Source organism: Triplophysa dalaica, chromosome 4 (genome assembly GCF_015846415.1).
Source record: "Triplophysa dalaica isolate WHDGS20190420 chromosome 4, ASM1584641v1, whole genome shotgun sequence".
In the NCBI taxonomy this organism is placed as follows: Eukaryota; Metazoa; Chordata; class Actinopteri; order Cypriniformes; family Nemacheilidae; genus Triplophysa; species Triplophysa dalaica.
Window position 1 is genome coordinate 10148033 of NC_079545.1, and position 26220 is coordinate 10174252.

At 39.3% G+C, this 26220-nt stretch overlaps 1 protein-coding gene across 3 annotated transcripts; it reads left to right on the top strand.

Moving 5' to 3' along the window:
- Positions 1–1428: 1428 nt before the first annotated feature.
- Positions 1429–25224, top strand: arhgef9a (Cdc42 guanine nucleotide exchange factor (GEF) 9a). Of its 3 annotated transcripts, XM_056746177.1 has the most exons (11): positions 1431–1762; positions 9448–9627; positions 10204–10287; positions 15913–16128; positions 17309–17488; positions 17570–17802; positions 17952–18081; positions 19420–19551; positions 21151–21394; positions 21514–21582; positions 23116–25221. In XM_056746177.1, the coding sequence occupies exons 1-11, from the start codon at positions 1754–1756 to the stop codon at positions 23280–23282; spliced, it is 1644 nt and encodes a 547-aa protein (XP_056602155.1). In that variant the 5' UTR covers positions 1431–1753; the 3' UTR covers positions 23283–25221. The 3 variants fall into 3 exon arrangements, with proteins under 3 accessions (XP_056602156.1, XP_056602155.1, XP_056602157.1); XM_056746179.1 differs by lacking the exon at positions 10204–10287 and having other exon boundaries at positions 1432–1762; positions 23116–25218; XM_056746178.1 differs by lacking the exon at positions 10204–10287 and having other exon boundaries at positions 1429–1762; positions 17309–17802; positions 23116–25224.
- Positions 25225–26220: the final 996 nt, after the last annotated feature.

Below are 26220 nucleotides of genomic sequence, written 5' to 3' on the forward strand. Positions count from 1 at the left end.
TTCTCCAGGCTTCTGATGACACACTGGTAGGAACCTCTAAAGAACCTTTATTCAGTTCTCACTTTTAGTTCCTGCAAGAACTCCAATGACTGTCAATACTTCCTACAGTTACCCCGAGAGAAGATCATTATGTGACGTCCTCCGCAAATTGAGCTCTGAATCAAACTTAACATTAACTTCTTGTGTGGCTGACTGTGTATGTGTGTCGTCTGTCTGGGTGTATGTAATTATGGGTGATGGGAGAGGAAAAAGGGCTGGTGCACATCTCTTCTCACCCTTGAGATCAATGTTTTCCGTATCATACTACATGGAGCCCAAGCATGATGTTTAATTAATAATAATCTGTTTCAAAATGAAAGGTGTCTCTTTAAATAGTGATATTAAAGGGAAAATTGTTATCATTCATTTATCCTCATGGCGCTCAAAACTCTTTCAAGACTTTTTCTTCTGTGGAACTCAAAAGAAGATATTTTGAGAAATGTCTTGATGGTTTTGTGTCCATACAATATAAGGCAGTAATCTTCAGTCAGCGATCTTTAGCGATCTTCAAAATATCTTTTGTGTTCTGCACAATAACGAAAGTCATACAGATTTGGAATGACATGAGGGCGGGTAAATAATAAAATCATATTTATTTTGAGGTGAACTATCAGTTTAGATGTCAGAGCAGAAATCAGAGCAAGGCACACAGAAAAAAGAAAAATGGACAGTTCAATTTAAAAACACCTGCGATTTTTTCTGTTTCTGAAACATAAAAAAGGAATTGCTGTGGGTGTTCACTTATTCTTTTTTTCTTGTATTTTATATTTTTTAATTTCTTAAGACATTTAAGCATGCAACTTTCCATTCCATTCCATTTTCTACCGCTTATCCGAACTACCTCGGGTCACGGGGAGAATGTGTCTATCTCAGGAGTCATCGGGCATCAAGGCAGGATACACCCTGGATGGAGTGCCAACCCATCGCAGGGCAGCATGCAACTTAAAATCTGAATTTAATCAAAGTCAAGTAAAGGACGGCTGTAATGAGAATGAGGAAAAAATTAAGCTGTGATTAAAACATTAGGCTACATTTATTTGGTTTTTCATGTGATGGTAAAATTCATCTTGAGCCTTTTACTATTTTAAGCATATCCCTATATAGCCTTTCCATAAACACAATGGTGGATTGTATATTTTGTCAGGTTGTGTTAAACATATATTGTTTATTGTCCTGTCTGGTTGTCTCTGAATGGCTGAATGATCTAAAGCAGTATGCAATTTTTGTCCAGGTCTTTTTTTTTGCTTATTGTACATTTTCTTTCCTGCACTGATGATGATGATGATGTAAGTCCCTGGGAGCCAATAGTTCACCATTATTTCGTATCCTCTGCTGTTTTTTTATGATTATGTAGTGTTTGTAGCCTTCTCAATAGCAAAGGAAAGCACCCCTGCTTTTGACTGATGGTCGGACCCTCCGTGTATGTGTGTGCAGTGTGCAGTAAGCGCCGCCCATGCTTCAGCTCTATTCAGAGAGAGAGAGAGAGAGTGAGAGAGAGAGAGAGAGAGAGAGAGAGAGAGAGAAAGAAAGAGAGAGAGAGTGATACGCAGACTCCCATCTCACCGTGAGAACAGAACAGTACCTAACCGGACGTGCGTTTTTCTTCCCTACACCGCGCGTTGCTCACGGGGGCGCGGATCAAGGGGCGCAGCTGGCGTCGGGGGCTCGAACCTGCGGAAAGGACACAGATCCAGGACCAGGACTGACCCTGAGGATGATGAAGGTGAGTGTGATGCTGTCTGTGATTCCGGTGATGCTCCCAAGAGCGCCATTCTTCAGGCTTACCGACGGCTAGAAAAAGGGGGGAGGGGGTGTTAAGTCTTATTTTTGCGATGGTGGATATACACATTCTGAATAGAGGTCGCTATCAAAGCGATAGCAAGAGGGTGTCGTATCTGCGATGGAGAGTTATATGTCATGTTTTCTTTTGATTGAACTGTTCACCAGAGAGGTTGCGTTGCATAAACGGCTAATGGATGCTGCCCGCCGCCCGCGCGGAGAGACTCGCACCGCTCCAGTGCTATGGAAACGGGAGACAAGGAGCGAGCGCGCGACAGAGGGGGGATACCCAGCATCTCAGCGCCGCCTCGGGCATGTCCATGACGTTGGTATATTTTGCGCTCGTAAACGTGTCACGGTGTCCGTTACTTTGACGCGCCTCGTTATAAACCGCTCACCTTTGATCGGAGTGCGATTTGCGTTGGTATGCGTGTGCGTAAAATTCGTAGTGTTTGCTGCGGCGCTTCGAGGTTCATTCCGATGCGAATACGCGTTTCGCGTTTATTGATTGTGAACGGCCCGAGCGCAGCGGAGTTCTGTAGTCAAGTGCCGGAGAGCGGCGCCTGCGTTTGTTTTACTGACGTGATCGGCGGTGCGCAGTTTATTTGTGCCAAATCGCGAGCGCCGTTTTTGGCTCATTCGTTCGCGGTCGAGGGAGACATTTATGCTTTGGGCAGGTAATGACGCGCCTTTGGCTTCTGTCAAGCTTTCGAGAGAACAGAAAAAGGTTTAGATTCAAAAAAACATCCGACGCAGGCCGATGTAACGTTTCATTTGAAGTGCAGGTGCGTTGACGGTGATGCTGGCGTACAGCACTCGAGGCCTTGTGCGGCGTCCAACACGCGCACGTGAAAGGACCTTCGTGTATTTTGTTTTCTTTCAAAACTGTTGATGTGTGTCAGTGAACACATTTTCATTCGGGCTTAGCAAAGACTCACAGGTGACTGACGACAGGGGAGACCCTGTCTTCCCATCCTACGAACTCGCTTTGCCGTGCATGCACTCGCATTCGTTTCCAATGCACCATCAAACTGTTATGTGTTAAAACATCTTTACGTTTGCATCTATCACACGCGTTTTGGACGAAGTTATACATTTATTAGCTTTCCTGTAACTCCGTTTTAAGAGCCTTGCGTTAATAACGCAAGGTTGTGGGTTCCATCCCAGGGGATTGCACATACCTATGTATTGGATAATGCAATGTAAGTCGCATTGGATAAAATCGTCTGCCAAATGCATACATGTAAATGTTTTGTGCATCCCCTGGGAATCATACCCACAAACTTTGCACTGCTAACACAATGTTCTCAAGTGAGTTTAATTTACAGTGGAGACAATATAGATCTGTTGACCCATATCATGTTACACATTTTGTCCTTTAAGGAGCTTTGACAGAATGTTTGTGTTGCACCTGAATGGTCATAAATCGAGGCCATGCTTTATTCTACATTGTAAACAAAAGGCGTCGCTTTTAAACACATGCACCTGATGGTTTGTTTCAATAACGCCGCATGTGCTTCATGTGCACGGGTTGACCACAAGTGAGTCGAAGCTCATTAGAATTCACCGAACTACTCTTATATCACGCTTATCCTTTACTGGACTCTGTTGCAAGACTGGCGTTTGGTTTCTCTTATTCAGAGGATTACGGAATTATTGGCATCAGCTAAAACATGAATCAGCCGAATTTGAAGTGAATCAGGCACTTGAACTCATGTCTGTGGTGATGGCGTGTTCACGCTGGGAGCACATATTTGCAGATCTGGGATTTCGTTGTGCATCGGAGCATAATGGTTTGGATGCATCCCACTGAAGTGCAGGAGCCGTTGACTCACTGTCTCCACGGGGAAACAATTTTAGACCTGAAACTTCACTGATGGTGTGTTGCTCCGACTACTGATGAAATTTAGAAACGTAGTTGCAAACAGTACATGATCTTCATTTTTGAGCACTTAGAAAAAACGTTCTGCAGTACCGATGACCCTGTTAATACCTGCCACACATTAGCTGCTCTGTTTCCCTTTGACGCAAAGTAAACCTTGCATTTGACTGTGACTGCTACTGTATATGATATGAAACCTTTAGCACACCAAACACATTTATCAATGTGTTTCCTCATGTTACATTTACCAATATTAGAAACACCAGACGGACAATTTTAACAGATTGTCACATGGGAAGTGGTTGTAAGAACACATTGCAATTATGCGTTGAGACATCAGTTTGCACCGGTGTGGGATGTTGAACGCTCACTGTCATGCTGTATTGCCAGGCTATGGCAGGATATTTGCATCTGCATTGGCATTAGTGGACGCCATCCGCAGTCCTTCGCTCCTTACGAGTTGGATGTGTCTGTTATTGTAGACTAGCGATGTAGAGTGTTCAAAGATGTTTGGGCTTAATAATCCTATTAAAACGTTATTTATAATAACAATGAATCATCTTGGAAATTACATTGGCGGAGGACACAAAAGAAGATGTTTGAAGAACGGTAACCAAGAACTTTTGTTCCCAGTTTCATTTTATGAACACAAAACCACTGACATTTCTCAAAATATCTTCTCTGGTTTTCCACAGAAGAAAGAGTCCTACATACAGTATATAGGCTTTGAATGACGTGAGGGTGAATAAATAATGATAGAAATGTTATTTTTGGGTGAACTATCCCTTTGGGTAAAACACTTTTTAAAACATGCCTCTTCGTGAAGGTGTATCCTTCAATGAAAAGCCTTTAACACTATGGAACATTTCCTATTTTTATACTGTAACATGAAATAAATAGTCTCTCTCGCTGTTATATCTGTATCAATCTATCTCCATCTCTCTCTCTCACTATATATATATATATATATATATATATATATACATTCCCTAAAATATACTTTTCGTCTTTTCTGAGTGAATATGTACATTCTTTTATAATGAAAGTTAGGAATTCCCTTTACATGCACAAGCGGCTTCTAATCCTGTTCTCCGTAGCCATCTTAAAAGGCATCCGATCTCTACAACTCTTATGTAAAAAAACGACTGCGGAATGAGGGTCCTGTAGATTACATGGAGGGTTCTGATCTTGCGGCGAAGGGGAAGTTTCAGGACCGTTCCACAGGGCCTGTGTATATTCACATGGAGAGGCATGTGCATCCAAAAATACGACTACGTAAATGCGGGAAAGAGTGGGAAAACCAAGAAAATGGCCAGATTTAGAAACATCTGCACAGGGAGCATAGGCTGGGAATCCACCCCACACACACACACACACACACACACAGTCACTTGATATAAGCTGTATCACACACGCATATCTTTTGCATTTTTCATGCCTGAAAGGCTTTTGTGCTTTTTCTCTGCTTCTATTTGTTTTAGAAACCGTGTGGGCAGGCGATGCAGCATGGGTTTAAAGCATTTATCATCTAAAATTAGACCTGAAGAAACTGCAAAATGTTTTACAGGATGATTCACATCAAAACATGGAGGGAATTACAGGCTTAAGCGGCGTCGTACCACTAAGCAGCTCCAACTTGGATAGTTCCTTAAAACATGGTTGCTTCGCTCTCTGTACGGATCATATTTTCTTTTATTATCTCCTACTGCAAGATATTATGAGAATTAATGGATATACGACTTTGTGTGTGCCGTTGCGAGAGGCTTTCTTAAAGATAGCAGAGCTGCATTTTAACGCATTCTCTCTCTCTCTCTCTCTCTCTCTCTCTCTCTCTCTCTCTCTCTCTCCACGTGCTTTCACTAGTTCTCTCTCCTAGACTCCTAGCCCACTGTACTCCGATTACATAATCGTCCTCCCCAGTCAGGTGCGTGTGTGTCTATGGTGAGGCAGCATCCTCTGATGTTCTGTTTCGTTCCACCCTCTCATTGGAGAAGAATGGTGTGCTATATTTCTCCGAATTATAGGGCTGTTCTGTCGGTGAAACAGCAACGATGCTGAATAAAGCAAGAGATTCATTCGTTTCGTGTCTAGACATCTAAAGCTTTTTGTTTGTTAAAGAGGCCACCTCCATGTTTAAGCAGCACCTTGATGGAGTGATGGCGGCCAGCGAGAAGTGGTGTGCTAACCTGCATCACCTGTTCTATTGGGCGGGGGTGAGATATTACGTTATTGGACACGGCCAAATGGGTCTTTTGTGTCAGACGTTAGGGTGAACACTCATATGATTGAGAAATGCTATTTCTGGGGACCCCCAGAGAAGTGTCCGCTTTGTTGTAGAAGACTGCGGTTTCTTAAAGGGACAGTTCACCAAACTATAACAATTCCGTCATCATTTACTCACTCTGACATTTCTATGCATTTTTCCACTATTATGGTAGTCAATGGTGGCCAATAACTGTTTGGTTACTAGCATTTTTCAAAATATCTATCTCTGTGTTCATGATCAGAACAAAGAAATTTATACAGAATTTATGCAAACTGCCTCTTTTAAGGCCCATTCGTACCAAAATGATAACTATAAACATAATATTCCGCAATTCATTTTAAATGCACGAGTCCTTTAAATTTCACTTAAGTATTTCATTGTTCAGCTAAAAAATCTGTAAAGTTGGCCACAATGATATTGTTCCTCTGTATTATTATTGTTAAAGGTGTGTTGTAGATACTGATATTCTCTCAAATTTAGAGCGGCCAAAAATTATAGTTATCGATCTCAGTGTGAAAGGGGTTTGACAGCAGAGAGCATTTATATGCAGGCCTTAAAGTGATAGTTCACCCAAAAATAAAATATCTGTCATTATTTACCCATCCTCATGTCATTCCTGTACGATGTTCTTTCTTCTGCGGAACACAAAAGATGATATTTTGAAGAATGTTGATAACCAAACAACATTGGCCTGCATTGACTTCCATTGCTATCACACAAAACTAGGGATGTAACAATATTATTGATATCGAGTTATAGCAAATTGGTATCAAGTATCGCACAGTGAGATTTTTATAAAGTTACATACCTACACAAAACCATTAAGACGTTTCTCGAAATATACTCCTTTGTGTTCTACATAAGAACAATACAGATACAGGTTTTGAAAAACATAAAGGTGGATAAATGATGTCATAATATTTATTGTTGGATAAACTTACCCTTTGAAAAACTTGAAAAAGAAGAACAAAAGTCTATGTATAATCAAGTAAGGTTGGTGACACAGATTTTTACTAGAATTTACTTCAAAAATCCACGGTTGAAGTCTTGCTGAACCAGAGATTTGGTTCTGAATTCCCTTAAGACCATACATGACAGTGTCCCCTTGTGTGATCCTAGATGTCCGTGTCCACTTTGTCAATCTCGCCCTGTCAACTTTGGTCAACTGTCAGTTTAAGCGAAACGTCAATGATTGAAAAGTTAAAGAGCTTCCCACTCAAAAAAACCTGTGAGACATAATCAATCTAATGAGTGTGAGGTCTGTCTGCTGGCAAAAGGACAGGAGTGCTGTAGATTTGTGCATGAAGGCATTCGCATATAGAGAAACCGAGCGAGAGAGCAAAAGAAAGAATGTTCCTGAGTACAGTTCATTCATGCAGGAATAAAGGCAAGAGAAATCGTGAGAAGGATATGCAGAATCACACACACACATTGGTAGACCTCTAATGCTAGTGTTACCACACTGCTGTTTATGAACAGATTGCTCTGTTTAGCTGGTGGAGACACTGTTTCATCCTGCTAAATTCATCCTCATCCAATCTGATAATATTACGTTAATATTATGATAATATTATGTTACATCATTTAACAGGGTGCGTTTGTGTGCGTGCAGTGTTTGATAGCCTACATCTCCAGTACATGCAGTGCCACCTTCAGCGGTAATATCTCACATGAGAATTAGATGCGGATGAGTTGTGATGTTTAAGGCGTCATGCGTGATCCTCATCAGCTGTCCCGGTAAGATCTGATGTGGCTGGGACAGAAACGCAGCTTTTCCACTGCAGTTTTGCCGACTGATTTGCATAATCCTACTGCCTCCTGTTTCCTTCAGAGAAAGAGAAGTATGTTGCAACCGTGAGAGAGACTGCGTTAAGAAATATCAGCTCGAAGGTGCACTTGGTAATTCTTTCCTCATTATAAAGTTAGCGCTTAAAGAAATGGTGTTCTTTGAAACAATATGCTTGTGAAGTGATGACTCTGGTCATTTCAGTAGACTAATAATAGCTGATTTATTTTACATGGGGTGGTCGCTTTGTAATCCTTCATTCTCAGATACCTTCGTTTGCGGAATGTATTGCTTGTGGCTGACTGCAAACAGCACATTTCACACATCGGTAACTGTTTAAACATTGGCGCATCCGTATTAAAGAGATAGTTCACCCAAAAAGGGAAGTTCTGTCATGAATTACTCAACCTCAAGTTGTTCCAAACCTGTATATGTTTCTTTGTTCTGTTAAACACAAAGAAAGATATTTAGAAGAATGTCAGTAACTGAGATTTTGGGTGTTGGTAAAAAAAGTGTAGTCAAAGTTGAACTGTTTGTTTTACTGAGTTCTTCAAAATATCTCATTTTGTATTCAACAGAAAACAAACATTATGCTTTGTTTTTTTACAATGGTAGTCAATGGTGCCCCAGAAATCTCAGTCGCTAACATTTTCCCAATCCCTATTACACTATCCCTTTAAATACACACACTAGAATGCTCTCTCCTTCTAGAAGAAATATTCTAAGGAACACTATTATTTAAGAAGTTTGCACTTGAATAACAACACAGTGTGTTTTATGTCCTCTAATCGAGCAAATATACAAATTTGGGATTTTATTTTTAAAAAAATAGTTCACCCAACAAAGAAAATTCTCTCAAAAATTCTCCCTCTCTATTTGTTCCAAACCTGTATACATTTCTTTGTTCTAACACAGAGATAGATATTTGGAAGAATGCTTGTAACCAGATCTTGGACCCCATTGACTATTATAGTTGGAAAAATGTCAATGGTAGTGAAAAGCGCTCCAGTGCGGTTAACATTCCTACATTCTTCAAAATATCTTCTTTTGTGTTCAACAGCACAAAGAGATTTAGAAAGCAATTTTTCCTACAATAGAAGTCAATTGTGGCCGAAAACCGTTTGGTTACGAGCATTCTTCCAAATATCGATCTCTGTGTTCATCAGAACAAATAAATTTATACAACTTGATACAACATTTTTGGTTTAAATGTTCCTTTAAAGTGCAATACAAAGTTTTGATATTTATAGAATTTAGATTGACATTGATTACCCGTCGATTCAATCCACTTCTCTCTCTATTTACAAATATGAAAATGGGATTATCACACCTGTTAATAAATTCAATTGTCACTCCCAAATACCAACCGTGTGATTATCCAGTGACTGGACAAACTCATAGCACACCCAAACATGGACATGTCCTTTTTTTGTGGGAGGAGCTAAATGTTTGTATGCTTGTTTGCCAATGCTTCTTTCATAGCTGGGGTCTAAGTCAAATCAATTGAAGAAAAGCAAAGCAAACCCAAATGCGATGTAGCATTAAAGCAGTGATACATCTCAACACCCTTGTCAGTTTTGGTTTAACAGAGCTGACTTTAAAGTGGACCCCAGCATGTGACTGTTTGATGTTAATCCAGAATGTTTCTGATGTTACATAACTGTGTATCGTCCTGTGTCTTCTCTCTTCCTGTAGCTGGTCAGTGGGAGCTCTGTCGTGAATGCTGAGGCAGTATGGGACCATGTGACCATGGCTGACCGGGAGCTGGCCTTCAAGGCTGGTGACGTCATCAAGGTTTTGGACGCCTCCAATAAGGACTGGTGGTGGGGTCAGATCGACGATGAGGAGGGCTGGTTTCCCGCCAGCTTCGTCAGGGTGAGTCAGACATGGATAGTCTAACATTTAACTGTCTAACAAACACCTGCCCAGCATACTCACCTGTCTAACACACACCTGCCCAACATATCCGTATAACACACACCTGCATAACCTCACCTGTTTCACACAGCTGTACAGTTTAAGGGATAGTTCAGACAAAAATGATCCAAAAATCTTTTCACCATCATGTCATTCCAAACCTGTATGACTTATTGCGAAAAACGTTGGTAACTCTGAGACATTTCTCAAAATATCTTCTTTTGTGTTCAGATTGAGTCATATAGAGGTTTTGAACAACATGAGGATGTTTTTATTTTTGGGTGAACTGTCCCCTTAAGAAATGCTAGGGATCTAAATTGTAATCGTGTAAAGCTGGTTAAATAACATGAGACGTACAGGTCTGATGAAGAAATTGACATCAATCCGCATAATATTTTCATTTGGCACATTTAGTAATACACCACTAATGCAGATTTTTTCCCTCATATTCTGTCAGAAGAGGTCATATTCTTCCCTTTAATCCTCAGCTTGTACCCAAACTCTTGTTTGTGTTGATGTTGTTGTTTCTCTAAGGTGGAGTCCCACCCCCCTCAAACCAAACAGCTTTTTTATATCAACCCTGTCGCTGCATCACGCCTCACAAACGCCACGGCTAAGGTGCGTTTTTTCCAAAACCACTGCTTACCGTTTTACCGTTGAATGCATCCCATCGCTTCCTGCTCACATGCTGTCGCTGTGTTCCAACGTTTCGTTCCCGTCGCCACAGTCGCTCCGCTTCGCATCCATGGCAGTGTCGATGACCGCTTGGGTCTGTCAGAAAATGTTGAGGACCAAGATTTTGTCAATGTACTGTTTCTTTTTAGAATTATAAAATTTAACCATGTAAATATTTGCTTTTTTGACCATATTTTTTACATCTTCTTTTGTTTGGGGTGGGATTTATAAACAAAAACACAGCAGAAAACGACATCAGTACAGTCAGCCGTTTTACTCTCTCTTATCCTAGTTAACGTCCATAGGAAGGGATCAAATCTTATGACAAACCCTCTTATACATAGAATGTGAAAATGTGTGTTGTCTGTTTATTTTAAATGTTAGTTTGTCAATAACAAGAATCCGTACAAAGATTATGAATAGAAGCATTTTCAATCAGCTTTGCAGTAAAATACGTTATTAACATTATGTGAGAAGAACAGTTCGTAATATGCACACACCTAAATTTGCCTCTTACCACCTGGGGGGATTTCTCTGCACTTAAAGGAGCAGTTCACTTTTAAAATAAATGTTCATGATAATTTACTCACCCCCATGTCATCCAAGATGTTTATGTTTTTTTTTAGTCGAAAAGAAATGAAGGTTTTTGATGAAAACATTCCATGATTTTTCTCCATATAGTGGACTTCAATAGACTCCAAACGATTGAAGGTCAAAATGACAGATACAGTGCGGCTTTAAACAATACCAGACGATGAATAAAGGTCTGTTTATAAACACAAATACTTGCCTTGCTCTCTTCAGCGATGCCCGTTCATGACTTCATGTTATACGTAATTACTTTTTTTTTATGATCGATCATTTCACTAGATGAGACCCTTTTTCATCGTCTGGTATCGTTTAAAGCTGCACTAAAACTTGGAATTTGGACCTTCAACCATTTGGAGTCCATTGAAGTCCACTATATGGAGATGTTTTCATCTTTTCGACTAAAGAATCAAACACATAAACATCTTGGATGACATGGGGGTGAGGAAATTATCATGAAATTTTATTTTGAAAGTGAACTACTCCTTTGAAAAAATGAATATCGTTATTAAATTGTTTAAGACGTTCATTTATTCCACTATGGTATTTTTAACTATCCAAGCTTGGTGACCCTATTGATGCAGACAATGCTTTCTCTGAATCGTAAACTCACTGGAGTTGACCGAATAGCATAACTGGAAACAGAGTCTGTGGATCTATCGCTTCGCTTTTCTCAATCCAACTTTCAGCACTGAAATATGAACAGAAACCCTTTTAGTGCGGGTCACGAGTGAAAGCATGTAGGATAGAGGATAGAGATGTGTGTGAAAGGAGTATGTTGGTGAAGGTGGAGTGCTTTTTAATGGGACTTTTATGTAACTTGGTAACTTCAGATATGTACGTATAGCTGCCTAAGTGCATTCCTCACTTCTCCTTTTGCTTTCTTGCTATCTCTTCTTTTTTTCTCTTTTCTAACAGTTACCCTGTTCCTCCCCAAACACAGTCACACAGATGGCAGGTTGTGTAAGCCGCTCTCTCGGGCATGACAGGTGTGAGAATATCACCTGTGTCCACTCAGACATGCATATTTAACACACACACACTTTATATATATATATATATATATATATATATTTGTGCACTGTTGTATTCTGACCCTTTGGGTATCTCTTATACAACCTGAGAAGGGAACAGAGGAGACAGTCAGAAAAGGAATATGTATGTGAGAGAGAGAGAGAGAGAGAGAGAGAGCGGTAGTGTCTGAGGGCGTTATGTCACACCAGTTGGTGGCGCTGGGCCGCTGGCCTGCAGGTTTGGCATCTCTCTCCTGCTGAGACCTGGAGCTCATATGTCATCAGAAATCATTGCTCACTGTTTACTCGCAGCACACACGCACAACACAAGGTGTGCCTGCATAGGAAATACAGCAATGTACGGCGGAAGCAGTGGCATTTTTATTATGAAAGGCCACAGAATCTTTGGTAATGTTAAAACGGTATAAATATACGCATATGGCAGATGCTTTTATTCAGTATGTATGTTACATGGGAATCCAACCCATGACTTTGTGCTGCATACACAGTGCTTTACCAATCGAGCTACAGGAACATCATATTAGGAGTTTTCACGTTGACCCTTTCACCACCACTGATGGATCTTCCATCATTTATAAGACATTTTGACACATTTGTGCTAAGAGGATAGATTGCACAGACAGCAATGGCAACACATTTGAAAGATGTGTCTTCATTTCACTGATATTGAATTTGACTGTACCCAGTCTTCCATTGGTAGGATCTTTTTTGTATAACATTTACATTTATTTTTTTCCATGGCATCATAGATTTAGTTGTGGCGCAGGAGTGCGGGAAGCACAAGCAAGTCTAGTTTGAGAATGGAATGGTAGTTCGCTTTTCTGAGGGTACACAATTTGTTGTGTAAAATCTAGTCGAACTCAACTGTTAGGTTTTGAATTAACCTACGCTGGTTTGTTTCAACCCAGAATGTTCAGAAATCAGAAGGTTTAGTGCATGAATTTAAATGAAACATATTCACAGATAAATTAACTTTTTAAAGGGCTACTCAGCTCAAAAATGAAATTTTGTGTCTCGGATTAGTTCCCCCCCAAGTTGTTCCAAACCTGTAGAAATTTCTTTGTTCTGTTGAACATAATGGAAAAATATTTAGAAAAATGTTGACATTCTGGGACACCAGGTGCTCTAGAATTATTTGCTTTCGTTAATTCTTCAATATATTTAATGTCGTGTTCTACACAAATAAATAAAATGATATCATTATTCCTACTATGGTGTTGCTTACATTTTTCCAAATATTTTGCTTTGTGTTTAACAGACATTTCTACAGGTTAGTAAATGGTGACGATATAATTTTTTGTGTGGAGTATCCCTTTAATGTTCGAATGAATAAATAGTTTTTGCTCTATTGTTTCAGATAAAACAGAAGACTAGGCTAGAAAGATCTAAAAATCATTGAAGCAAATGCACATTGAGTTGCTGTGTTTTGACATTAAAGTTGATGTGATTTCTCATTACACAGTGGTTTGCGCGAGCAGTTGACCAGTTTAAATTCTCCAATGATTTTATGACAGATTTCATTTGATTACTTAATTCCTTCATATGCCACTGTCAGATTTTGTAGGTCACTGAATAAAAACATTATCTAAGTCTTCAAAAATCTAAAAATCTTAAATCACAGTAGGGGAATTTGCTTTATAAATGTATTTGTTCTGTTTACACAAGAGAAGATTTTTTTAAAGAATGCAGGAAAGCAAACAGCTCTGGGGCACTTTTTTACCATTGTCATTTTTCCTCCTATGGTAGTCAATGGTGGCCAAGAGCTGTTTGGTTACAAGCATTTTTCCAGATATCTTTATCCGTGTTCAACCGAACAAATGAATTTCTACAGATTTGGAACAACCCGAGGGTAGGAAATGATGAAGGAATTAAAATTTTAGGATGACTGTCAAAATATTCGCATATTTCTCATTTTTGGAGTGAAAAGGTCTGTTGCTACCTTAAAGACAAAGAAATACAGTAAAGTCAAAGAGTGTTCAGGTAAAAGAAATGGATAAATGTTGTATTCATGTAAGCAACATCATGGAGGCTGATGGTTAGTGTACGACACTGACACCTTAACACTGTAAACTCTGTTCCGCTGTCCTGTCTTTCTCTTCACTGTTCAGTGAGGTTGAGTCATGAAGCATAAAATGAGACGTCACTTTTCATTAGGGGACAGAAGACAAGAACAGACAAAAAAAACAGATTGCTCTCGGAGGAGAGGGTGAGAGAGACGGGGAGAGAGGCTAAAATAGATTGGACACTAAGAGGATGGGAAGAGAAGATGGAAGTGTACCCGTGTGTGTGCGCAGGTGTATGCTCGTCTGCCCGTGCAACATCTGCGTCATTATTGTTCTTGTAATCCCTTGACTGCTTCAAACAGACAAGCGTGGCATCTTGCGCAAACGTTGTATACTCGGACAACAGGATCACTAAACTTACTCATTGTTTTGATGAGGATGAGGAAGGACAGCAAGCCCGGGGCTAATGCACTGAGAAGCTCAGCGAAGATTTCTAGGTATACAATTATGATTCGAGATTTTAATGAGATCTTAACATCCTTCAAGAGATTAGACATCGTATCCATTACTCTAAAGTAACAGAGAGTCACGCTCTGTGTCTGTGACAGGAGAGAGAGTGACAGAGCTTTCTGGATGGTTTCAGGGTAAACAGACTCTGTGACAGACTTGTGTATTCATGAGAATCTATTTTTATTACATTTTGCAAGCGCTTGTGACTGCGGATAAGGTCAGTAAAAGTGTGAGTCAGATTTTAAGAGGGTAAGACCTAAAATCAGCGTCATTGTGGGAAAACAGCTTAACAGACATTCAAAGTCTTTTTTTTTTTTTTTTTACTTTTTTTGGTTGCTTTGTCCGGTATGGAAGTCATCTTGGTCGTGGCGTGGATATAGCATCAAGCGAAATGCACATCATTTTTAACAGATTTTACATGCAAAGAAGCAACAAAAAACATTCTGTCATCATTTACTCACCCTTTTGTCATTTTAAATCAGTGTGACTTTCTTTCTTCCTCAGAGCACAAAAGAAGATATTTGGAAAAAAATTCTTGATTTGCATTGGTTTTGTAACAATACAATATAAGTGAATGGGGTCCGGTGCTGTTTGGTTATCAACTTTCTTCAGATTATCCTCTTTGGTGTTCTGCGGAAGAAAGAAAGCCATAAAGGTTTGAAATGACAAGAGGTTGAGAAAATGATGACCGAATTTTCATTTTTGGGTGAACTGTCACTTTAAGGGGGAGCTGTTGGGTTGGGGTATATATTACAATATAACATTTAATATATAGAAGTCAGCAGAGAGACCTCACCATGATTTAAAAGAATAATACATGTGTGTGTTATTGTCTAATCGTGTTTTTATTGTGTGCTTAGGTGTGCAGGCATGCAAATCTTTTAGTATTTACGTGGGCTTGTGTGTGAGCGAGAGAGAGAAAGAGTGAGTCTGTAAGTGCACGCATGTGTGCTCACATCAGTCGCCTCACCTGGGAAAGCAAATGATCCGTTACATAATGAGGACAAATAAAATCGCATACGGTTCTCTCAGCCATACAACCAACCGCACACATCTGTATCACCCTCCTTCTGTTCCCCTCTCCCGGCTTATCTGTGTTTGTCTCGGCAGATATATCCCAGGTCTAAACCCACATTTATTCATGGCCTTCCTACATGTTTACAGCATAACCTCTCATGTGGCGTAACGCATTTCATATTAGTGCCACCAGAGGGCGTCGCTGTGACTTTCTCCAAGATCAGCGTAACCTCTGATGCTTTTAAAGCCCCATTTAGAGAACTTTAATAACCTTTTATGAACGCACCCATGCTGTTAACTCGGTATGCTGTGAGCCAAACGCTAATCGAATGAGAGCACAGTTATTGTGATTGCTTGAATTGATAATAACAGGGCTCTTAGATCAAGGCACATTTGTCTTAATGTGTGTGTTTTAGTTATGGGTAAATCAAGAGGAAAACACTGCGGTGGAGGCTGCCGAAAGCTCCAGCGAGGTGCAGAACGGCCACGCGGAGGCCAGTCCCAACCCCAGCACCGACTGCCTGTGCCTGGGCCAGCCCACACAGAACCGAGACCAGATGAGAGCCAATGTCATCAATGAGATCATGAGCACAGAACGACATTACATCAAGCACCTAAAGGACATCTGTGAGGTAACAATCACACACATGAAGCTGATTTACCAGAGGGAAATTTTAACCTTTTTTTATTTAATTTCACTGCGTTAAGATATTTAAAGAGTACATAACTAGGGATTTTATAAGGTCCTAATTTGGTTTATGAAGTGTCCAACAACAAGTTTATGTACATAGAAGGTGTAAAAACACTATTATTTTGTAATAATAGGCAGTTATTTTTACTTTACTTCTTTACTGACTCTCAAATGATTTGTTCGTTGATTCATCTGTCTAATCCCCTCCTTTCTGCTAGCCTAGTCTGATGTGATTGATCTGCCGCGAATGAGGCTCGCGAGCTACAGTGTTTAAGGGAGAAGAGTGAAGTTTTCACGGGCAGTCGAAGCAAAACGCAGGCAGAGACTATATGTAGTGACGTAAATCCGCGGCGGATCCTGAATCGGACTAGGGATGAGTCGTTTGAGTGATTCAGAGTTGACTCCCTTTATTTCCAAGCAAATAAATTTGTGATTCATTCAGCTTCGGATTTACAACTTGGCAGACTGCTTATATTCAAACATGGCAACATTACACACGGCATGAAATGTCATTTTCATGATCTCATGTAATGTACTCTTAAGTAGATCTCATTTGTCATGATTACATCAAAGACATACAATGTTCAGCTAATAACATGATTTTGGTGGGCCAAAAAAACATGGCATGTTAAGTATGTGATTTATCGATGTGGCTTGAATTCAAACCACTTTTATTTATATAGCGCTTTTTACAATGTGCAATATATTGAACTTTACCTACAGTATATGTTTATATTTTACTAAACCAGAGTCCAGACATATGCACACCACATTTTTATTTAAAAGAGGGAAAAATCAATGTGGGCTTTTTTGAGAGACAATATACTTGTACAAATACCTGACAAATAGACAACTAATTGCTCTTCAAAGATTATAACATTTATGACGAAAACGGACCGTACGGATGTGGCTAGCTATAGAAAATTGCTTTAAAGACACCAAAAAAGATGCTTTATAAATGTTGAGACTTCACGTGGGTATTTAAAGCACCAAATATTGACATTTGACCGATCAGAAGGGTGAAAACCTTGGGTAGAAACGTGATTTCTTTCACCTTAAGGTTGACATTTCCATGGAATTGTCTTCGTTGAACAAATTCAATCTGCGTATGTGTGTTTTAGGGTTATCTCCGTCAGTGTAAAAAGAGAAGAGACATGTTTAATGACGATCAGCTGAGGGTGATTTTCGGGAACATCGAGGACATTTACAGATTTCAGTTGAGCTTCGTCAGAGATCTAGAGAAACAATTCAACACGGAGGAGCCTCATCTCAGCGAGATCGGACCCTGCTTCTTAGAACACGTCTGTACACAAACAAACACAGATCCTATAGACAAACACCATTATATAATGAGAGAAACTAATGTGTTTGAATATTTACAGCAAGACGGATTCTGGATCTACTCTGAATACTGTAACAACCACGTCGACGCTTGCATGGAGCTCACACGTCTAATGAGAGATGCAAGGTACCAGCACTTCTTCGAAGCGTGCCGACTAGTCCAGCAGATGATTGACATCGCCATCGACGGCTACCTGCTCACGCCAGTCCAGAAAATCTGCAAATACCCTCTACAGCTGGCAGAGTTACTGAAATACACAGTACAGGAACACAGGTAAACACACACGTCGAGTCATGCAGATATTATGGGATGCTTCCATAAAATATATTATGGCGTTAATAAGAAATTCTGCTATAGAGTGACATATCTGGTTTCCACTTATCATTTTGACAGTCCTTGTTTTCCTCTTTTTCATCCGTCAGTGATTATCGGTATGTGGCTGCAGCACTAGCTGTAATGAGAAATGTCACTCAGCAAATCAACGAACGTAAACGACGGCTTGAGAACATCGACAAAATCGCCCAATGGCAGGCTTCGGTGTTGGACTGGGAGGTATGTGACTTGTATTTTGAGAAGTTTGTTTTTAAAGAGTCTGCAACTAAATAATATCATACTTTAAATTGTGCTGATCAGGGCCGGCCCGAGCCTTTTTGGGGCCCTAAGCATCATTTTATTTTGGGACCCCCTGTACCCCCTATACAATCGACTAATGTCAATGTTTGATTATTTGCATGCACACTTTAAATCTAACACACCCCATTTTATTTGTTGTAGCTGTGTCTGGGATGCATGAATGTCATAAAATCAAAATCACATAAACCTTGCATTACAAGTGTATTGTGATCGTCAAAACATTTGATAATTTCACTTGGTCGGCTTTCAGATGAACTGCTCCTTAACATTTTGAGCACAGACCATACAAAGCTTGCGTTCAATGCATCTATTTGCATCTATTTTATGAACACCCTTTTAAAGCCACACAAATTTTGACACACACCACAATTTTTTTTTGTGTATGACCATACATGAGAAATTGGATGTGAATATGTTACCAGAAAGCTGTAATTTCATGTGCTCTTGGGGCCTCCTAGTGGAGGTGATGCCCTAAGCGGCCGCTTAGTTCACTTAGTCAGGGCCAGTGTCCTGAAGTTTCATTTTACCCGTCATTTTTTTTGTGCTATTAAATCATCCTACATGTTTAGTTTATACTGCTACGGGAATCTGATAGTGTATTTTCGTTGTTTAATCATTCTACATATTTATTTAATACAGGTAGTACAATTTGATAGGGTATTACGCTGTAAATTAATCCTACATGTTTCTTTTATGCTGGTAGTATATTCTGACAAGGTATTTACGCTGTAAACTTATTTTATGTCCTTATTTTAAATTGGTAGGACTATCTGACAGGGTAGCATTGTAAAATCATCCCAACAATATTTCCCCATAATTCTAAATAAAAAATACTGCAAAGACAACAAGATTATATTCAAGTTCAAAGTTTTCATGTGTCTTGTCATGCTGTCAGTCTTTCACGTTGCTGTTTGATGTCTTTGTCACAGGTTTGATTTTGTTAAAATTTACTGGACTGGAATGGCCACAATAAATCTAGAAATGCTGATTAAATTAAAATTCGAAATTGTCTCTAATTTTTTTCCAAATAACAGTACTAAAAATACTCTTTTAAACAAACAAACATTTATAGAAGAGAGATTAAAAACAAGAAACAAATCCAACCAATGAAAACTGGCTATAAGCTGCTGTGTTACTATTCATCTGTATGTTATTTAGTCTTTAAATGTCTAAGATTTTGTTTGTGTGGAGAGTGTGTATAGTCTTAGATTCCCGTTATGATAAATATAATATCAGTCGTGTTTTGTGTGCCTGCAGGGTGAAGATATTCTGGACAGGAGCTCAGAGCTTGTGTACACTGGGGAGATGTCCTGGATATATCAACCGTACGGGCGCAGCCAAACCAGAATCTTCTTTTTGTTTGATCATCAGATGGTCCTCTGCAAGAAGGTAGGACACATGGGTGAAAAAATAAGGGAAACGAAACCAGTGAATATAAAGTGATGCTTCTAGACGGATAAAAAAGAAGATCAGGAATGACATGTAGAGAGAAGAATCGAGAGAGAGAGAGAGAGAGAGAGAGAGACAGAGGAAGATGTATTTGTGTTTTCTGAAAGATTGTTGCTGGAGGTATAAAGTGTTTGTGTCTGTCGTTAAAAAAACTAAGTTCAAAGCACATGACCCAGTTTTGTGTCTCTTCACAAAGGTGCAAAAACAGCTCTCTTTGGGATGATCTCACGCATGCACAAAAGAGACACAATTGCTTCTCAAGAGACTGATTTGACATCACGCATTTATGTCATAACCGGCTAGCACACATTATCGTGTCCAGTAAATAATCCTGCGATATAAAACAGGATGTCAAATATAATATTAAAGGTCCAGTGTATGAAATTGAGCAGTATCTAGTGGTGAGGTTGTGAATTGCAACCAAGGGCTCACTCCACCCTTCCCTGTCGAAGCACTTCGGTGGCTGACACAGGACTAAGATGTTGGCACGTTTTCGCTTCTTTGCAGAAGGAGATAATTTACGAAACACGCTCTGTAGAGCAGTTTGTCCATTTAGGGCTACTGTAGAAACAACATGGGGAATTCAATGCAAGGGGACCTGTGGTGTATGTAGATAGAAATAGCTCATTCTAAGATAATAAGAACATAACGCTTCATTGTGTGAGGTCTTTATACACCTCTGAAGACATAGTTGTGTTTATAGTGTTGCATTCTGCTAAGAGATTTGTGTTTTTTTCATTTTGTGTTGATTTTGTGTTAAATAGTCTTATGGGTCAATTTTTCGAAATTTAGATTTCTACATAATCTAAAAGCTGAATAAATAGGATTTCTATTGATGTATGAGTTGTTAGAATATCAGAATATCTGGCTGAGATACAACCGTTAAAAAATCTCAAAATGTTGAGAAAATTGCCTCAGAAGTTGTTGATCAGAGGCACTGTAGCAGGTCAACCACACACAAAAATAAAGTTTTTATATATTTACAATGGGAAATTTACAAAATATCATTTAGGACTGGTTTTGTGATCCAGGGTCACAAATAAGCATTTTTTTTTTAAATTGGTCGTATTATTATCTTCCAGTGAAGCACACATAGTGCTCTTTGGAACATTATCAGATCTTGTTTGAATAGTGTGTGTCATCAGGTTTCACAAATACTTGTGAAGTCCATGCCAGACTGAATATGTGCAATTAAAGCGAAGATAGACATAAACACACATGATTTATGTTTGTTTTGTGCAGGCATCTTTAATCATCAGACTTTAAACATGCTGAAGTGGCTGTGACGTTCAGAGAGTTTTAAGGGGCGGGGATGGTGGGGGTGGGGGGATGAGTCCGGTCGGTGCAGCGATTATCATGGAAAAGGGTTATATTAGAGGTAGTAGAAGCCAGCAGATGCTGTGTGTTGGTACCGACAAATCAATGAATCTTCACTAAAGTAGCTTCATTCTCTCAAGAATTTGTCTGGATCTTTTACCAGCAAACAGGGATGATTTACTCACGACAGACGGCATAATAATTTGTCTCCGCCTTATACAGGATCTCATTCGCCGTGATATTCTCTACTATAAAGGCCGGATTGAAATGGATCGGTATGAGGTCATCGACGCCATCGACGGTCGAGACGATGATTTTAACGTCAGCGTGAAGAATGCCTTCAAACTGGTCAACAAAGACACGGACGAGATCCATCTGTTTCTGCCCAAAAAGCTGGAGGAGAAAATCCGTTGGCTCCGAGCGTTTCAGGAGGAAAGAAAAATGGTGCAAGAAGATGAGAAGATTGGTAAGAACTTTCATCTATTCTGAACCGACTACAATAATGTCAACGGGAAGCAAAATGTTGTGCTTTCCCACATTCTCATAAGTAATTTCATCTATTTGTCTGTCATTTTGTGCCTTTAGGGTTTGAAATCTCGGAGTATCAGAAGAGGCAAGCTGCCCTGACCGTTAGGAGAGTCACAAAACAGAAAGGTATCCAATGTTTTAAGCCCGTTGCTTGTTACCTGAGATTATACAGAAGTGGAGTCCAGATGTCATATAATTCTAATAATAAAATGCATTGTTCTGACTGATCAGATGAGTCACATTCAAGTGACTATAAACGCACCTGTGTCCACATATTCTATATTAATTCACATTGCTTGGCAACTGCATACTGCTTACAGTTTAGACTACATTACTGTTTATAAAAGAACATTTTCTGAAAGCAGGACGCTATTTGGAGCCTGTGTTGATTGATGCAAAGACCCTTGAAATGTTCATCATGAGAGACAGCAACTAGACAATATAAATGTGACCCTGGACCACAATGGGTCAGTCATTTATATATTATTATTTTATATAATATTAGGATTGTACTATATTTGGCCGAGATAAAACTATTTGAATGTCAGGAATCTGAGGCTGCAAAATATACACTCACCTAAAGGATTATTAGGAGACCTGTTAAATTTCTCATTAATGCAATTATGGTGGTGGTGTAATGGTGTGGGGGAGGTTTTCTTGGCAAACTTTATGCCCCTTAGTGCCAATTGGGCATCGCTTAAATGCCACGGCCTACCTGAGCATTGTTTCTGACCATGTCCATCTCTTTATGACCACCATGTACCCATCCTCTGATGGCTACTTCCAGCAGGATAATGCACCATGTCACAAAGCTCGAATCATTTCAAATTGGTTTCTTGAACATGACAATGAGTTCACTGTACTAAAAAGGCCCCCACAGTCACCAGATCTCAACCCAATAGAGCATCTTTGGGATGTGGTGGAACGGGAGCTTCGTGCATCCCACAAATCTCCATCAACTGCAAGATGCTATCCTATCAATATGGGCCAACATTTCTTGTTGAATCAATGCCACGTAGAAATAAGGGAGTTCTGAAGGCGTAAGGGGGTCAAACACAGTATTAGTATGGTGTTCCTAATAATCCTTAAGGTGAGTGTATATATACATATATATATATTGAGGAAATCGGCTTTAAAGTTGTCCATCAGAGACGCTGTAGCAGGTCGTTGCTAAGAAGAAACAGGTTTGTTTTAACGCTCTCTATTGTCTTAGCACTGCAATGACGTTGTGGGATGTTCTTTAAAGCTGAAAATTTAAGCTTTACAAAGAGACCAAACTTGAGTGGGTGATTCCCAAATAGGGGGCAGCATCGAGCAAAGTTTGTAGGCGTGTTTGCTGCCATTTTTGTTTGAGATTTTGCTGGATCCATTCACAAAAATAAGTTTTGATGCATTTACGGTAGGAAATTTACGAAATATCTTCATGGACCATGATCTTTACTTAGCATCCTAATGATTTTTTTCATAAAAGAAAAACAGATGATTTTGACCCATATAATGTATTGTTGGCTATTGACGCAATTATACCTGTGCTACTTATGAATGGTTAACTAGTCCAGGGTCACTGTTGTCTTTGATTCTTCTAAAATGACACAGAAATCCATCAGCAGCATAAAGCACCAATTCCAATTGATCTTTGTGTGTTCTCCTCTTCCGAAGGTATGGGCCGGTCAGTACCTCCAGCATACCCTCCCCCTTTGGACCCCATGAACCCTGGGCAGTACCTCCTCCCCGACGGGCAGGCCGACGGATACGAATACGAGTCCAAACGCAGCACATCTCCCTTCTGGCAGAACTTCAGTCGGTTAGCTCCCTTTAAAAAATAGACCACACAACCACCAGGGGACGGAGACACCAGCCTCTGTATTTCTGGAAAAGCACTATTCTATTTAAGATATATCTACGGACGTTAGGAGGAGCGACACGACACACAAACTACTACATGAGAGAGGATGGACCTCGTTTTACGGGGGTTTACCGGTTGTTGTTTTTTCTGGGGTTGTGGGGACATCTCGCTGGGCAGGTGGCACTGAATTCTGCACACTATATATTGTAACTCACTAAAAATAAAACTTATCCACACACGCTCTTGGAACCCAACCACGTTTTATTCTTCCTCAGCACTCTTCTCTTAGAGAGAGGTTTTAAATGATGAAATAAGGATTATCTTCTGTTGTTGTTTCTTCTTCTCTACACACAATTTAGAGATTTTCACCTTTTGAAGCACTACAACACCGTAATGACTCTGCTCTGTGTCGCGCCGCCCTGGTGTTCCTCCGTGCACTGTGACTATTCAGGGCATTCTTTCTCACCCGATCTCTCTTTTTCTCTATTGGTCTCAAGTTCCATATTATCATGTGTTTTCCCAACATTTCAAGCCTGGACAAAACCTCACCTTTTATTTACGGGATGGATCCTGTTGCACTCTTCGGTTCGTTTTGCATGAGGTCATTGCAGGAAGTTTTGTTTGTGTTACTCTATTCGTACGGGTCAAAGTCTCAAAGAGCAGCGTATTACGGTCAGCGAAACGGTGACAAATTCTCTCACGCCAATCGTGTTCTACAGGAACAGTGGATGTAAGAGAACCACGTTGACATTTACCTACAATCAATTCAATCGATCAGGCTTGAAGTCATTTTGGTTTGCTGGAGCTTTAAAGACCCGGGACACCTTTAAAGGAGAATGGTTCTGCTATAAAAAAGTCTAGTTGGACTGTGGACCGTTGTAGCCCGGATTAGATGAGAGCCTTCGCTTCTTTGCTGTTTCCTCTCAGACGTGGTCAGCACAGTCAGACATCAGACCTGAGAACCTGATCAGATGTTTACTAATATTACTCAGATTTTCTTTCCTGCTAATTACACTAAGGTGAGAACAACACCGCCTCCAAGCCCTGTTTCCATCTGAGGAATTCAACAGATATCCGTTTGGATGAGGAACAATCTATGGAACAAGATGACTGTAATCCCGCCGATCAACCTCCTAGTGATGTGCCAATTCATCTCTAACGTGCCAAAATAGTCTGGTTGCCAAATTGTCCTCAAACAGGTACATTGGCATGTGGCAATGCCAACCCCATGAGCTGGTACCCCCCCATGTGACTTCTCAGGCGCAAATTAAATCAGCAAATTTGGTTATGGCTGCTAGAATTAGCATGATATAGTTACATTTTTTGTTGTTTTGATTATATATATATATATATATATATATATATATATATATTATATATCATTTATATATATAATATGTATATATCATTTACACATAGTATTTATTTATTTATATTTGTCCTACATTAACGGGACTTGTGCAAAATTTCATTTCTGTATATTCGGGTTTTGTCTGATTCAAAAGATAGTATTTAGTCCAATCACAATATTTAAAGTATTGCTATAAAACATTATTTATTCTATTATAGTGTGATATTTTTCCCATCTTGATCCTCTTTATATATTTTAGAATTTCTGCTGGAGTGTTTTAAGACCCTTTAGGGCACGAAAAAATGCAAGAGGGTCGTATGGAAGAAATATGTCACACGTGTGTACTAAGTGCCACATGAAAGTATTATTATGTTACAAAGAAAAATATCAGTTTAATATTTTTGATTTGGTGATCTGATTGAAATAAGAACATTATATCATTATTTCATAATAAACTTCATTATGGATACAACAGAGTGGAACTGAATATATTCTTCCTCTGGTCTTGTTGCTCCTGTCTATTTGCAGGATGAATGTCACATGCTGTTCTGGTTATGAAGAATTACATTTAGGAAAATATCTCAAAATAATATCTGAGAATATATATGTGTAATTAAGATATGGTTGAAGAAACATCCACAAATATATAATTTTTAATGTAATAAAAAGTTGAATTCCAATGAAACAGCTGTAATTTATTTAGGTTTATATGACAAGAAATCTAATGCAATGATTGAGTCATGCAGAATAAGAAGTCAAAAAAGACCTTATGGACATTTTCAGTATCTTCTTGACAAACTAATCTGATTAATAAAATCATTCCTTTTTGGTTTGTCTAGGTTTGCCTGCAATCTTAGAAATAAGGGTGCTTTAAAGGTTCTTCACAGCAATGCCATAGAAGAATCACTTTTGGTTCCACAATGAACCATTCAGTCAAAGGTTCCTTAAAGAACCACCTCTTTCTTTCCCATAAACCATTTAAACAAAAAAGGTTATTCTATGCCATTATATAGCACCTTTATTTTAAGAGTGTAGGCCTTGTATTGTTTTTTACTAATTTATGACAGAATTTTATTTTTGGGTCTTTAAAGTATAGGAGCCTTTAAAGGCTGTTGACACTTTCTCTTTGGGCCATTGATCAACTGCTTTTAATCCAACCGGACCTTCATAAATTTGCAAGAATAAACACCCGCACAAAAGCTTTCTTGTAGTGGGGAGTTTTGGACGGTCAGGCACCTCCCACATTTTCTTGAAAATGTTTTGTTTCCTTAGAATACGTTACTACATTACAGTGAAATCAGTTGTGTAAGGGTCAATGACGCAGTATTTTAAACACGCCAATTTAAAAATACGAATAAATAATATCTATTACAGTTATTCTAAGATAAATGATGTGGTGTACACATAAATGCAGATTAAAATGTTAAATTAAGTGATTTTTTTTGTTTTTTTATCTATGAATTGGCCATGGCCTTAAAAAATGTTGTGGTGCTACCTCGACTTATCTTCAGATGAATTCATTTCCTTGACATGCTTAATTTTTTTTCTCCAAATCTTTTGTATTTAA

Excerpts from the sequence above, each read along its gene's own strand:
- arhgef9a (XM_056746177.1), top strand. Across the intron at positions 9,628-10,203 it reads TTCCCGCCAGCTTCGTCAGG|GTGGAGTCCCACCCCCCTCA; the intron begins GTGAGTCAGACA and ends TGTTTCTCTAAG. Across the intron at positions 17,489-17,569 it reads GACCCTGCTTCTTAGAACAC|CAAGACGGATTCTGGATCTA; the intron begins GTCTGTACACAA and ends GAATATTTACAG.